General features: G+C 40.8%; 1 protein-coding gene across 3 annotated transcripts in view; it reads right to left on the bottom strand.

The window, feature by feature from the left end:
* Positions 1-366: 366 nt before the first annotated feature.
* TTC6 (tetratricopeptide repeat domain 6) overlaps positions 367-13,306 on the bottom strand; it is a 50,512-nt gene continuing 37,572 nt past the window's right edge. For all 3 annotated transcript variants that reach the window (XM_078858648.1, XM_078858649.1, XM_078858650.1), the window contains 6 exons: positions 10,478-10,551; positions 8,979-9,189; positions 6,708-6,860; positions 5,203-5,373; positions 2,481-2,706; positions 367-1,710 (listed from right to left, as the gene is read on the bottom strand). In XM_078858648.1, coding sequence (XP_078714774.1) covers positions 1,565-1,710; positions 2,481-2,706; positions 5,203-5,373; positions 6,708-6,860; positions 8,979-9,189; positions 10,478-10,551 — 981 coding nt within the window. In that variant the 3' untranslated portion in view covers positions 367-1,564. The remainder of the gene's footprint in view (positions 1,711-2,480; positions 2,707-5,202; positions 5,374-6,707; positions 6,861-8,978; positions 9,190-10,477; positions 10,552-13,306) is intronic.

The raw sequence follows: 13,306 nt of genomic DNA, 5'->3' as shown, positions 1-13,306 counted from the left end.
ATTTATTATTTCCCTTCTACGTGACTTTACCGAAAGAACCAAGAATATCTTAACACCTGTTTTGTTGCCAGAAAAAAGGAGAAAAAGCTATTATCATAATAGTTGCAATTCATTAAACCTCAGCCCTCCTTAGCCACCAACATGTGAACGCTAATGCACTCACAACTGTAAATTTTATAAAGCATTTAGATTTTTCAAGTCAAATAATTTGAATTAACAAATGAATATCAAAGTCTCATTTCCACTCATTTAAATTCATGCTTCTTAATAGCCAATTTGAGGCAACACCCTTTTAGTGACCTTATGTGTATAAACAATATAATTGCACGCATTCCAACAAAATTAGCCACAACACTAAACTTACTGTGCACAAATACGCGTTTATTTAACACTGCAAATAAAATTGTAAATTACCGAAATGAAACGAGGGTCACCCTTGGACTAAAATGAACCACTTCCAATTAAACTCCACCTTGAGTTGCGAAATGTCAGTGGGTAAAGCAAATGTATGAAAAAAAAATTGGAAATCGAAAATGAAATGGGTATTTCATGCAGAGCGAAAAAATATATACCCCCTATATATAAAGGCACGATTGCAATCAAGGGTAATTATGCTAGAAAAGTGAACAAACCGAGGGCATAATGTGAAATACAGTATTCTCGTATGAGTTTTTTTAATTGACAACACGCCTCTTTGGCAATAAACATTAACTTAGCAACTACAGTGGTCTTATAACCATGTTTAGTATTTGACACATCTTTTGGCGTATGTTATTGTGCAAATGTTACACCAGTGTAAATAAAAGTGATCTCGGTCTTTAGGATTACATGCAGATGCCATTGTAATGTGGTAAGGCCTTCTTTAATGAAAGCAAATTATACAAATAAATATAACATGTCGAATGTTAAATTGACGTGAATTAGAAATACTTGAAGGTGATGTCCTGAACTTACTGGTATATGGAATGAGTGTCAATAAAGCTTACTTTGCTTTCAAAGCCATTCTATACAGACACGTGTATCTGTCTCCAGGTGTATCCGTATACATGATGGCTTAAGATCAAAGGTTCAAGGTAATTTACTGGTCCAACGAGATTCTGTGTTTTCTCACAGGGATCATAATTGATTTTCTTTCGAGGGGGGGGGGGGGGTTCTGTTCTTTTTTTTTGAAGGACTTTAAAGACGTGTCACCATGTGGGTCAAATACCAGTAACAAGTTTCTATAGGTTCTAGATTTGAAGCTTTCGTGACTGCAAGGATTCATATTCTTGGGTTTTTTCGGTAAAGTCACGTAGGTAAAAAATTAAATTAATAAAAGTAAAATAAAATAAAAATCACGACGTTTCGGAGGCAACACAAGCTTCCGTCTTCAGGTGGAACCGTCACAGCACGCTTGCTGTATCAAGTACTTGATAGAAGCTTGTGTTGCCTCCGAAACGTCGTGATTTTTATTTTACTTTTATTAATTTTAATTTTATTACGTGACTTTACCGAACAAACCCAAGAATATAGTTTCAATAGGCTTCAACTTGTGATCACTGTCAATGTAAAAAAAAAAGGATAATCACATTTTCAGTGACTCTTTTCTCCCCGTCTGTATCTCCACCGCATGTTTATAATCGGATATCGCATCCTCCTTTTTCCCCAGCTTGCCACGGACTTCTGCCCTGCACAAGTAGGTAACTGCATCGTGCGGCTGAAGGGTCAGAGCTGTAACACAAGGGCAAAGCCATTAATGCCACTGAATGGGAAGGCCTTCATTCAGCAGTGGCCTAACAAAGGACTACAAATTATTATTTTATTTTTAAAGACTTTAATTTAAATCAACACAACAGTGTTAATGTTTACAATACATGAGCTATATTCAGATAAACACATTTTGAAAGCCACAATATTTATACAACGCGCAGATTTCATGTATGCCCCTATCTTCCCTCCTAAATGTCTCCATTATGTATGGTGATGTGATGGTTGTGGCACATCAATAGGCCAATGAATACATTTATATCGCCTAAGCTAGATCAAGGTTACATCCATAGACATTTGGTCTTTGCTGCAAACACAAGCTTTCTTCATTCTCAAACATGTGAATTGGCACTTGGTTAAAGTATTTATTTTTCAAGAGAAACCTGCATCGTCAGCCCGCTTGACGGTTCAAGGACTTTCATAGAGCAGACGACTGTGAGCAATGTTTGAAAAACTCGTATAGAGTGAGGTTAGTTTTTAAAGTGGCTTTCAACGTTGTTTACTGAAATAACGGTTTCAGTCACAATCCTATACAAATAAGAAAGGTGGTTCAGTTTACTCGCAATCCTAATAAATAAAACACTGAAATCCACAGAAGTGTGAATAAAAAAAGTGAAAACAGCAGTGGAATGATATTCTTGGTTCTTCCACGTAGAAAGGAAACAATACAATAATAGAAATATAAAACAATAAAAGCATTGGAATGGCTTTGTTTTCTGTCTGCGGAATCTTACCTTCAGTGTAGTCTGCTTCCGCTCGTTTGTACTGACCGAGCATGCAGTGAAGGTTTGCACGATTGAAGTAGATATGTGACGTTTGTGGGCTTAGCGTGGCGGCCTTGCAGAAGTCAGCTAGAGCCCCCGTGGCATCGCCGCTCAGCGAGCGGACGATGGCCCGATTCAGGAAGGCACATTCATCCATCGGATCCAGTTCCACCACTCGGTCATAGTAATCTAGCGCCTGCAGTGGTGAAGGTCACACACACACAGGTTCAATTACTACAGGGGAACATTAGCACAAGATGGGTCATCATACGCTGTGCTTGTGCATCAAGTCAATGCGAGGCATATACCAGATTTCATATGTTGATGTACAATTAATATAATAAAAAACACAGCGGGCCGTTGACATGTGTTTAACTTAAATTAACTTTAAAGTATAAATCAATGCTCGGATGTATTCCATCATAGCAGTAATGGGGAATTGTACCGAAATAGAATGAGCCTGCTTCATTGGTTAAGGTTTGTATGTATGTATGTTTAACTTCTTTCACACCGTACGTATCCAACTGTGCTGATCGGAGATGTGGCAGCTCAAACCTCCACTCTAGCCCGCCATAGCCATCCTTCATCACTAACTTATCATGTGTAAGTATTTACAGCAGTGTCAATCCGACGCTGGATGAATGCTTCCCCGGGACTTTCAGTTTTGGGGGCTGTTAGGCCATACCTCACCAGCCTGAGTATTGGTGCAGGGGGGCCTTGGATTGATTAAAAGTATTACTTGCCACCGATGTCAGCTACGGCGAACTCAGGCTAACAGGTTCGTAGCGCAGTGTGACAACCACTGCACCATGGACGCCACCCTCAATTGAATAAAAATACCAAATTGAAGATGTTCCATCTGCAGGTATATCTCATATCTATTGTATTATATGAATAGCAGCTTTAAAATACATGAACAATAACAACAATCTATGAATGTCAATCAATTGTTTTTATTCAATTGATTTTGTTTATTAGTACAACTCATTGTTTTTTTTACAAACAATTACAATTTTAATTTTAGACAACGTACTTTAGTTAAGGTACTTCTATCCGTAATACATGTGTTTTTTTAAACAACTTGATTATGATGTGCTTGTTTTTAATATAATTATTTTCGCAAACGAAATACATTTCTTTTAATATTACGACAGTAGTGGTTGGTCACGACGACATGAACTGTCTGCAAAAACTTGTTTTCATCAAGTTAAATACGTGGAAAAATAAAAGGTAAAGGTCGCAGCACTGAAATTGCTTACTGTATTTGGCCTACTCTTCTACACTGGCCTGACATCTTGAAAGAGTAAGGGATTACGCACAGTTTATCCCACCACAATGTGAACTGCTGATCGTCTGTGATGTACCCGCATACTACTGAGTCGGGCGGGGGGGGGGGGGATTTAGAAAACGTACCTATGGGACCCTTTTTGCCAGTACCAAGATGCTAAAGTCCGATAGAAGGCTGTCTCTTGTGTAGGCCAATCAGTTTCAACGACAATGCACACATACTCACAGTAGATTTGTTTGCATGTTTTGCACGTATTATGTTAAACTTTTTTCGTACCGTACGTAGCCAAACCGTGGTGCTAATCAGAGGTGCGCATGTGTGGTTAATGCAGCCTTGATGTTTAGTTTGGTGTTTGAACATCTTAAAACTTGTACTATTTCCAGAAAGGTTAATGCCTAATCTTTTTTTTGTTTTCCCTTAGCAAAGTAGCCCATTGTTTCAACTACCATGCTGGGATATCCAACCGGTGGGCTCTGGGTCGAAAGTCAAAGTGTACGTGACCGTTATACCACGGCAGGATCTTAAAGAAGCATTTGCAATAAAAAATATTGCAGACGAAACCTTCCTGAGTTTATATTACATTTTACTTTACCCTAAAAAGTGTATCAAAACTGTATTGCACGCATGTGAGTACACACGTATAATGTAATTGATCATATTCAGCATGCACTATATTGAAAGTGGCAAGTGGTGGTGCAGTGGTGAGCGCATCGTACTAAGTAGCCAGCGACACGACTTTGATTCCTTTCCATGGCTAAAATCGGTGGTAAATTTGATCTGAATTGGGACTTGGAAGTATGGTTAAAATAATACCCATGAACCACAGTGTGGGGAGGCCTTCATCCGGCATTCAATGAACAAAGGACTGCATATTATTCTATTAAAAGTTTGAAAACATTGCTCTCCCAAAATGTATTGTGATAATTGGTACATTATGTACAAGAGTGTGCAGTTCTTTGCAATTTACAATCACTCTAATTAGATGTTCAAATTCTCGAGGTGTTCCATAAAAAGGAACCCATAATAGCTATATTATTATTCTCTTCTTTTCTATTCTCTGATATACTGAATGTGTGTATTCATTAAAACTTCACGGCAGAACAAAGTCTTATTGCAAACTGAAACATTTCCATCCCAACCACATTTATTTTCATTCTGAATTCAACTTTTACACGAATGATTCATGTTGAAACAAACGTTTGCAGAGCCAGATTCGTGCAATGTTTTTGTTGTTGTTGTCCCGTCTCTATTCACAACAATGGGTCAAATGTCCAAGGCAATGTTGTTCGGCCGTCTTGCCGAGAAACAAAATGAGCCCTCTGTTATTCGAAACACCGAGTGTGTCGCCTGGCTCCGGGACGTGAGCGTAACAAAAGGGTGCCTCGTTTGCAGCGTCAAGACCACCTGCGTCAGCTGGCGGCCGTGCAGGTACACGTTGGCGGCGTTGTAGTAGGCGAGGGCGTAGTTGGGATCGGCGACGATGGCTGCCTGGTAGTCGCGCATGGCGCTCACCACATCGCCTGAACCCTGGTGGATCGCGCCGCGGTTTGTCAGCACCTCCGCCGACTTCCCCAGCTGCGCCGCGGTGTTCGTTCGGGAGGGGCGTGAAACCGTGCACACGCGCGTATCGCCCGGGTCAGTTGCGATGGCCATTGAAGCAACACGTGTCCAAGTAAATTTTTTGGCAACAAAAAATAACGCTCTCCCTGAGTTATAATGATTATGATATAGGCAGAGGATTGTATTAAATAATTTACGAGCTCATTAAATATGGTACTTTTATTGTAATGCAAAGTACATTATTTTTCAAAGGTGCATCCTTAACTTGTTAATATATAAATTGTTGCTGCAATCATGATCATAAGCAATAGATAGGTTTATAAAATTAATTATTGGTTTTATTGTGTTTAGAGAGGGCGTACCATACATGCTTCATAACAATATATTATTTATTATAATGTAACGCAACGCATTACATCTATTTAACGATTGACTTATTTTGAAGGCCCATATGCACGACACTTATTTCTTCACATGTGCATATAATATAAACTAGCCTTTTGCCCGTCCAAAGACGTGTGTATTGTAGTAAATCTGAAACTTGCAAGCGAAAAGCAGAGCACGACGTGATATTCATTGCATCAATTCGCATTCAATTTGTAGGGCCACGGTGACAAAGACTTATTTAATTTAAAGGTTCTAATCCCTTGTTCATCATGACGTCCTTTTTACTTTGATGTCTCAACAGCGTTACGGAGATCACGTGACGTGAGGGTTCTGCCTTTGTAGTGAGGGTTGTAAGTTGACACTGAGGAGGGGGGAGGAGGCGCCTCGCCCCCCCATGTGGAGTGACGTCACCTGCTAATTATTATGAATGAGGGGCGGGGGTGTCCATTTGGAGACGTCACCTGTTCATGATTATTAATGAGGGGGGCTGTTTGATGTGTAGTGACGTCACCTGCTCATGATAATTAATGAGGGGGGGGGGTCCATGTGGAGGACGTCACCTGTTCATGATTATTCTTTGGGTCTTTCGGCAAAGTCACGTAGATAGGTTCTTTCAAACTATCTCCGTAAATTTACCGAAAGACCCAAAGAATATTAATTCCTGCAGTCACGAAAGCTTTAAGGCAAGATCTGTTCATGATTATTAATGAGGGGGGCTGGTCGACGTGGAGTGACGTCACGCGCGGGACACACAGACATTCTTGGCTCATTATAGCATGGAATTAATATTGAAATGCCTTGATAATCACGGTGACTGATAAAACATATGTATTGCACAAGCGTTACTTTGAGCAACCTCTTGACACTTTTCAAACATTCTAATAGTCACCACGAGTTTATGCTTCTGTGTTCAATGTGTCAAAGGCGATGTACAATCCATATGAAGAATGGCAAACTTCCACCTTCACGGCTGTATTGATGTCTTGCAGTGCGGCAAACGTGCTGTTCATCTGGAGGTTTACAACTGCACGGCCCTCAAATGCTTCAGCGCATCTTGTGTTCAGCTCAATTGCTGTTGTGAAATGATTCCAAGCCTTCTGAAATCTTCCATTCGCCTGCAAAGAAACAGGGGGAAGCTTTTAGATTCTTACGTAAAATGATTTCTAGGTCGGTGTGCTGCTAATTTTGTACAATTTAAGTATGGATCATCTATACTGCAGTTATGCTCATATACAATGCTGGTAAAATCCTATGAGCTTTACATTGTCATTGTTAATGTTGTGATTTAAAAAGTTAAATTCCAAGACTCTCACAATATTCTCGAACATTGTTGGATATAAAATATTTCTCAACTTTTTCATTGACTGCCTGGTAGTAAAGCTTGAATAATTCCTTTTTGCAATTATATTTTATCAGCCATTAGCATGTTCCAATTTTCTAGAATTTAGCTATAATTTATCTGGTATTTTGGTGGTTTATGGTGTTTTTAAAAGTACAATACACCTACAGAAATAGTGCATACCATTACTAATTATCAAAATGTGGTGTGAAACAACGTGTCAAGAGCTGATGCGGTACATAGCTTTCTTTAAAACATCAGAAAAAAGAGGTTAATTAAAATCCATAATATCTCACAATCTTTAGAAAAATAAGTGCAATTGTGCATTATTAGAAGAGACATTAACAATAGACTTTTATCTGAATGAGCGCTCACCTGGTTATGAATTAACGTCTCGTTTTTTGTACGTTTTCAACCGATTCCCTATACCTGTGTAACGACATAAATGGGCTGTTCTATGGCTACAGTGGGTGTACTATACACAAGGGCTCACTAGGGGGCAGACTCCGGATGTCACGGAGGTCGGATCAGGACATGACACTCTGGATGAACCGGAAAGAGCACGTGACCGGAGGAGGGGGCACGGGGGTCTCCAAAAGGGGGCGAGTGGGCCACGTGATGTGGACCCAGAGTCTTCGCGAAGGATCGAGAAGGGGGGCGTGACCAGAGGCGGAGCTCGGTGACGTCACAGGAGATATAAGCCGAGCCCCGAGAAGGAGCATGGCTTCGATTTAAAGCTTTCGTGACTGCAGGGATTCATCTTCTTGGTTCTTTCGATAAAGTCACGTAGAAGGGAAGTAATAAAATAATAAAAATAAAACATAATAAAAATAATTCTCACGACGTTTCGGCTGACGCTGTCTCCCCGACAGACCTGGTCTTCACCTGAGGACGGCTGCTTGCGTTGTGGCCGAAACGTCGTGAGAATTATTTTATTATGTTTTATTTTTATTATTTTATTACTTCCCTTCTACGTGACTTTACCGAAAGAACCAAGAAGAAGGAGCGTGGCTGTTCAACCCGGGAAGAAGTCGTCTTCTCCGATCTTCGCTCTTCAGTGCGCAGAGACACGACGGCGTGTTGGCAGTTCTGGTTCAACCATATAGAGTCCGCTAAAGTGGTTAGGTGGTAAGGAACGGTGGCCTCCACCTTATGTAGTTAACCTGTAATGTACATAGTCGCTCGGAATGTACATAGTTAACCTTGAAACATTGAATTTAGTTATTTTTTTTTTTACCTACGTGACTTTACCGAAATAACCAAAGAGTACTTGGAACATTGAATAGTGTTGGTTGTGTTAGAGAATAAACTCCCAGTCTTGGTGTGCGCCTGATTAGAACCCACTACATCTGTAACATGTAAAGCAAACCTACCGATACTCGCTGTTCGTATCACGACCAATGTAACCATGATTGTAACTAAGATCTGTACCGTATAACAAAAGTAGTACCATCGCAAGACGCCCATAAAATATAATACAAATCTCCATCGGAGGTCTCGGATTACGACTTTGCCTATGTTCTTTAAGTATTATTTTTGGTTGAGCCTTGGATAAAAAAAGGTTTGTAATAGGTTGCTGTAGGGCTATGTAGTGGGGAGTGCAGAAATAAAAATGTTCGTACTTCTATGCTACCACGTATGCGATCCCCACCTTTAACAAGCACAGTAAAATAACCCCCACGACTACCGTGGCATGGGGAGGCCCTCATCCAGAAGTGGATTGTTGGTTGTAATCAACACGTAAGTATTGATGATAATGAGCTATTGTTAACCTTCTTTCGTATGGACCACCTGAACGTGAAATTGCAGTCGTTGTTTTTCAGCTACATCAGCCAATACAAGAAGAAGAATTGTAAAACCAACACGACGGCTCCGACTGTTGCTTCGTTCCAACCTGAAGGCTGTAGGCCAGGTTAACCCTGGCATGGCCGCTCAGCGGGTCGAGATGCAGCGCTCGGAGGTAGTCACGCTGAGCCGCCCTGGTGCCGGACGCGTGGCCGTAGTTCATGAGGGCGTTGCCGCGCCCAACGTACGCGCTCACGTAGAAGGGGTCCGCCTTGGTGGCTTCGCCAAATGCAGCGACGGCTTCTTTCACGCGGCCGAGCCTTGGGACGAAAAGGGTTTTGCTGCTTAATAACAGCGGGCAGCGAGACGTGCCAAGGGAAGCAGAGAATGGCATGGGAAATAAATGGCAGCGATAATAAATGAAAAGAGAATCTGAGGCCACTTACTGGGCAGCAATTATAAAGAAAAGGAAGGAGTAGAAGAGAATGGGGTTGGCATCTGCCCAGCAGTGGGAAGTTACAGGCTTATAATAAAGGTTTTGTTTTTGGGTGAGATCACGTAAATAAAAATGTGTCATTAACCCACCACCACCACCACCCGACACAGCCAATTAGCAAGGGTTGTCACGTAAACAAAACGTGGAAATTAGTAACGACTTTAGCACACTGGTGTGTTCGAGAGTAAATCTCACAACATTAACAATTGGAGTACGACGTTTGACTGGTGATTACAACCAGCTTCATCAGGTTTTTTGCCCAGAATTTTGAATCGTGAATAATATCAGTAGCGAAAGCCTACGAGTTACAGGCTGACAACAGCAGCAGCAACAAGGGCCCAGCAATTGGTGACCTCCTTGACATTTATATTTACAAATATTGTTTGTATCTTATACCTACTATAATCACCCAGGAATGTCCGTCCTTAATGCTCGACCAGCCCCCCTCATTAATATTCATGAGCGGGTGACGTCACTCCACATGGAGCACCCTCCCCCCTCACTAATAATCATGCGCAAGTGACGTCACTCCACATCGAACAGCCCCCCTCTTTAATAATCATGAACAGGTGACGTCCTCCAAATGTACAATCCCCCCATTATTATAACCTACTATGAGCCAAGAATGTCTGTGTGCAATGCTCGTGACGTCACTCCACGTCGACCAGCCCCCCTCATTAATAATCATTATAAGGTGACGTCCTCCAAATGGACACCCACCTCCCCCCATTCAAAATAATTAGCGGGTGACGTCACTCCACATGGGTGGGGGGGGGGCCGAGGCGCCTCCTCCCCCCTCGTCAGCGTCAACTTACAACCCTCACTACAAAGGCAGAACCCTCACGTCAAACGGTCTCCGTTAACGCTGTTGAGACGTAGAAGTTTAAAAGGACGTCATGATGAACAAGGGATCATAACCTTAAAATTAAATAGGTCTGTGTCACCGCGGCCTTACAAATTGCAAACGAATAAATGCAATGAATATCACGTCGCGCTCTGATTTTCGCTCACAAGTTTCAGATTTACTGCAATACACCCGTCCGTGGACGAGCAAAAGGATAGAATATATAGTCAAGATGTAGGTGCACATAGATCACAATTATGCAACTAACCTGTGATAGCATATTCCCAATGCCTGGAGCAGTTTGGGGTCTGGAGGACCGATCTTGCTGGCTGCATAAAAATCCTGTATCAAGGCAGAGATGTGAGTGATTATCTAAACGTATTACTGGTATCATGACATTCATCTATATGTGCATGAAGTCATCTTCGTCACTCAACCTCCGACAACGATAATCACCTTCAATTCGAAGTTGGCTTTCACAATCTCGTGGTGAACTTGTTAATATCCTTTACTCTAACATGTGATTTCACTTGGTTTATTTATTTATGAGGATGTAGCTATTGTTTAATTCAACTGTTCTGCAAAGTCCAATTTATAAACGTATATCTCACATGGAAAAAGTAGCAATATATTTTTTATCAGTTACATTTCCACGAATTATGAATGTAATGCTTTATATTTAAATAAAAATTTGCATCCCTTTGAAAATCAACTGATGAATGAGGGCCTTCCCATGTCACGTCGGTAGTGTGGTTTGTTTGACCATACTTCACCATGCCGGTCAGTGTGGGGAGGGGGGGGGCGCGCAAGTAAAGCTTTAGATATCTTAACTCAGCCACTGGTTTTACCTGTGGCCAGGAATCGAACTGAGCTTGCAGGGTCTACGGTGCAGTGTGATCATCACTACACCATCATTCACACCTCCGACTAGGAACACGCTGTATGGTTTTAAAATTGCGAGCACGACAAAATTGCTGTAGAATTATTTTTTTTTTAATGACTGCCAATAGCAAGATTGTACTTTAATTGTAAATTAATAGAAATGTTCACTATCACTTCCAGAATTTGCTTTTAACTGATTAAATAATTTGTCCATCAACTGCAACGTATATGAATTATGTATTCATCATATAACTGTTAAGAGATTTGCCGGGGGGTACATCACACCTCATCACATTCGTCAATCACACTGCCTTCTTACTCTTTGGTTCTTCTCGGTGAAGTCACGTAGGTACAAAATAAACTAAATCACGACGTTATTTGAAGCCTTGCCTTGTAACAGAAGGTATATACAGAATATATATTCGAATAATTTGTTTGCTATAGAGAAGGGCCAATGCCCGAAATGTCACTAATTATATATTTTCCTTTATACAGCCACGGTGTTTAATGATGTGCTAATTGTGCCTGAGCACCGGTGCAAACGCAGCAGCATCACCACATAATTTGTGGTCGGTGCTTACATGTGTTGATTCTGACGTGCTAATACTACTACTACTACTTCGAGGCCAAATTTAAAATACAGAAAAGCACGAGTGTAATTACGTGTATCACTAATGATAATAATTATGATGGGTAATCATTTAACTATTTACACAGGAGAACGACACTGAATCGTAGGACTCTCTTTTTGCAGGAGGGTCCTGCAAAAAGGTTTTTTGTTAATTGAAGATGTGTTCAGCCAAATTAAGGAGCTCATTTAACAGGGGGGGAGGAAACCAGATCACCCAGGTGCACGAGGGGGCAACATTATATCCCATACAGATGGAAACAGATTGCGATTAGTCGCGATTACGTACATACATCTGGGATGTATACAGTGTTTATGTATACATATACTCAATTATTTAATGCAAGTAATGGCACCTGGGTGCATTCTGCTTAGTCCTTTATATGCACGTCATATAACTCTAAAACCGATTATAAGCAGTGATCTATGAAAGTTTGTTCAATGCTCCAGGCCCAGCTAATAGCTGCGCATTATACGCTATGTAGATAACCTACACTTTTCTCAATCAACTCCGCTTAGTGAAGCGTTATCTCAACTGTTGCGCAATAACACAGCTCAACAGTTTTAGAAATTCATCACAAGGCTTTCATTTATTCTGAAGATTTCTATTGCTTGAGTAATCACATGCATTAAGTAACAGTACCTAAACCCCTTTTTATAAAAGACAACACAGTACATTGTTTCTTTCCTGGGTAATGTATATCCTTGTGCTACTAAATTGCACTTTATTTGGTCTTAATCATTCGTCACCAGTTAAAGTATAAAAAATTACAAATTTTTACATTAATTTGTAACGTTCGTGTAGCTGGAACAAGATAAGATGAGGATTGATAGTTCATAAGAATACCTGTTAGATAATAATAAACCATTAATGTCTATGTTACATTTATTTTGCACAGCACCGCTACTTAGCCAACTGTGCTAACCGGAGGTGCGGGGGAAGGACAACACATTTAACACAAAAAGCAGTTCTAGATTATTTAAAATGACAAAGCTCCAGTGGCTCTCTAATATGCAGTGACCGTCTTTGTTCCATGCAATATCGATACGGTGGAATGTTTACGTATAAAGCACGCCAATGTCACCGCATCTCAAGACGTACATTCTATGGTGAGATTATTTCAGAGGGGAGAAAGCGAGAGGATGTAAATGTCAAGTTGTCCCTAGTGATGAGGCTGGGCTTGTCCACAAGGTAGCTGGAGATGCCTGTACTCCACTGATCATTCATAACGATGATGAAACGGGTATACAGTTCCGCTTTTACTGCCCTCCTCATGTCGAAAATGATTTGCATTTTTTTATTTGAGTTAGTGGTCTAACACAGCTGAGTGCATTGCACGTGCAGTATGGTGTGGTAACGCGACATGCAAGACATGATGGGAGCGGATATCCAATGGTGACAAACGTCTTTTTTGCCGTCTAGAAATGATTCCTTGTGGTTGTAGTATTACCCTTATTTTGCCTAGCCTGCACGCACTTGTCTGCACGCGAGTTATCTCATCATTTAGAGAAAGTGTTTCAACCATTTGAAATAGGACAGCAGGATGATGAAAGTGCATTCGTAGAGAAGGGACAATCAATCACAGG

The sequence above is a fragment of the Lampetra fluviatilis genome, chromosome 7 (genome assembly GCF_964198595.1).
Source record: "Lampetra fluviatilis chromosome 7, kcLamFluv1.1, whole genome shotgun sequence".
Classification (NCBI taxonomy): Eukaryota; Metazoa; Chordata; class Hyperoartia; order Petromyzontiformes; family Petromyzontidae; genus Lampetra; species Lampetra fluviatilis.
The sequence above is the reverse complement of the archived record's forward strand: the minus strand, read 5'-3'. Positions and strand labels throughout refer to the sequence as shown.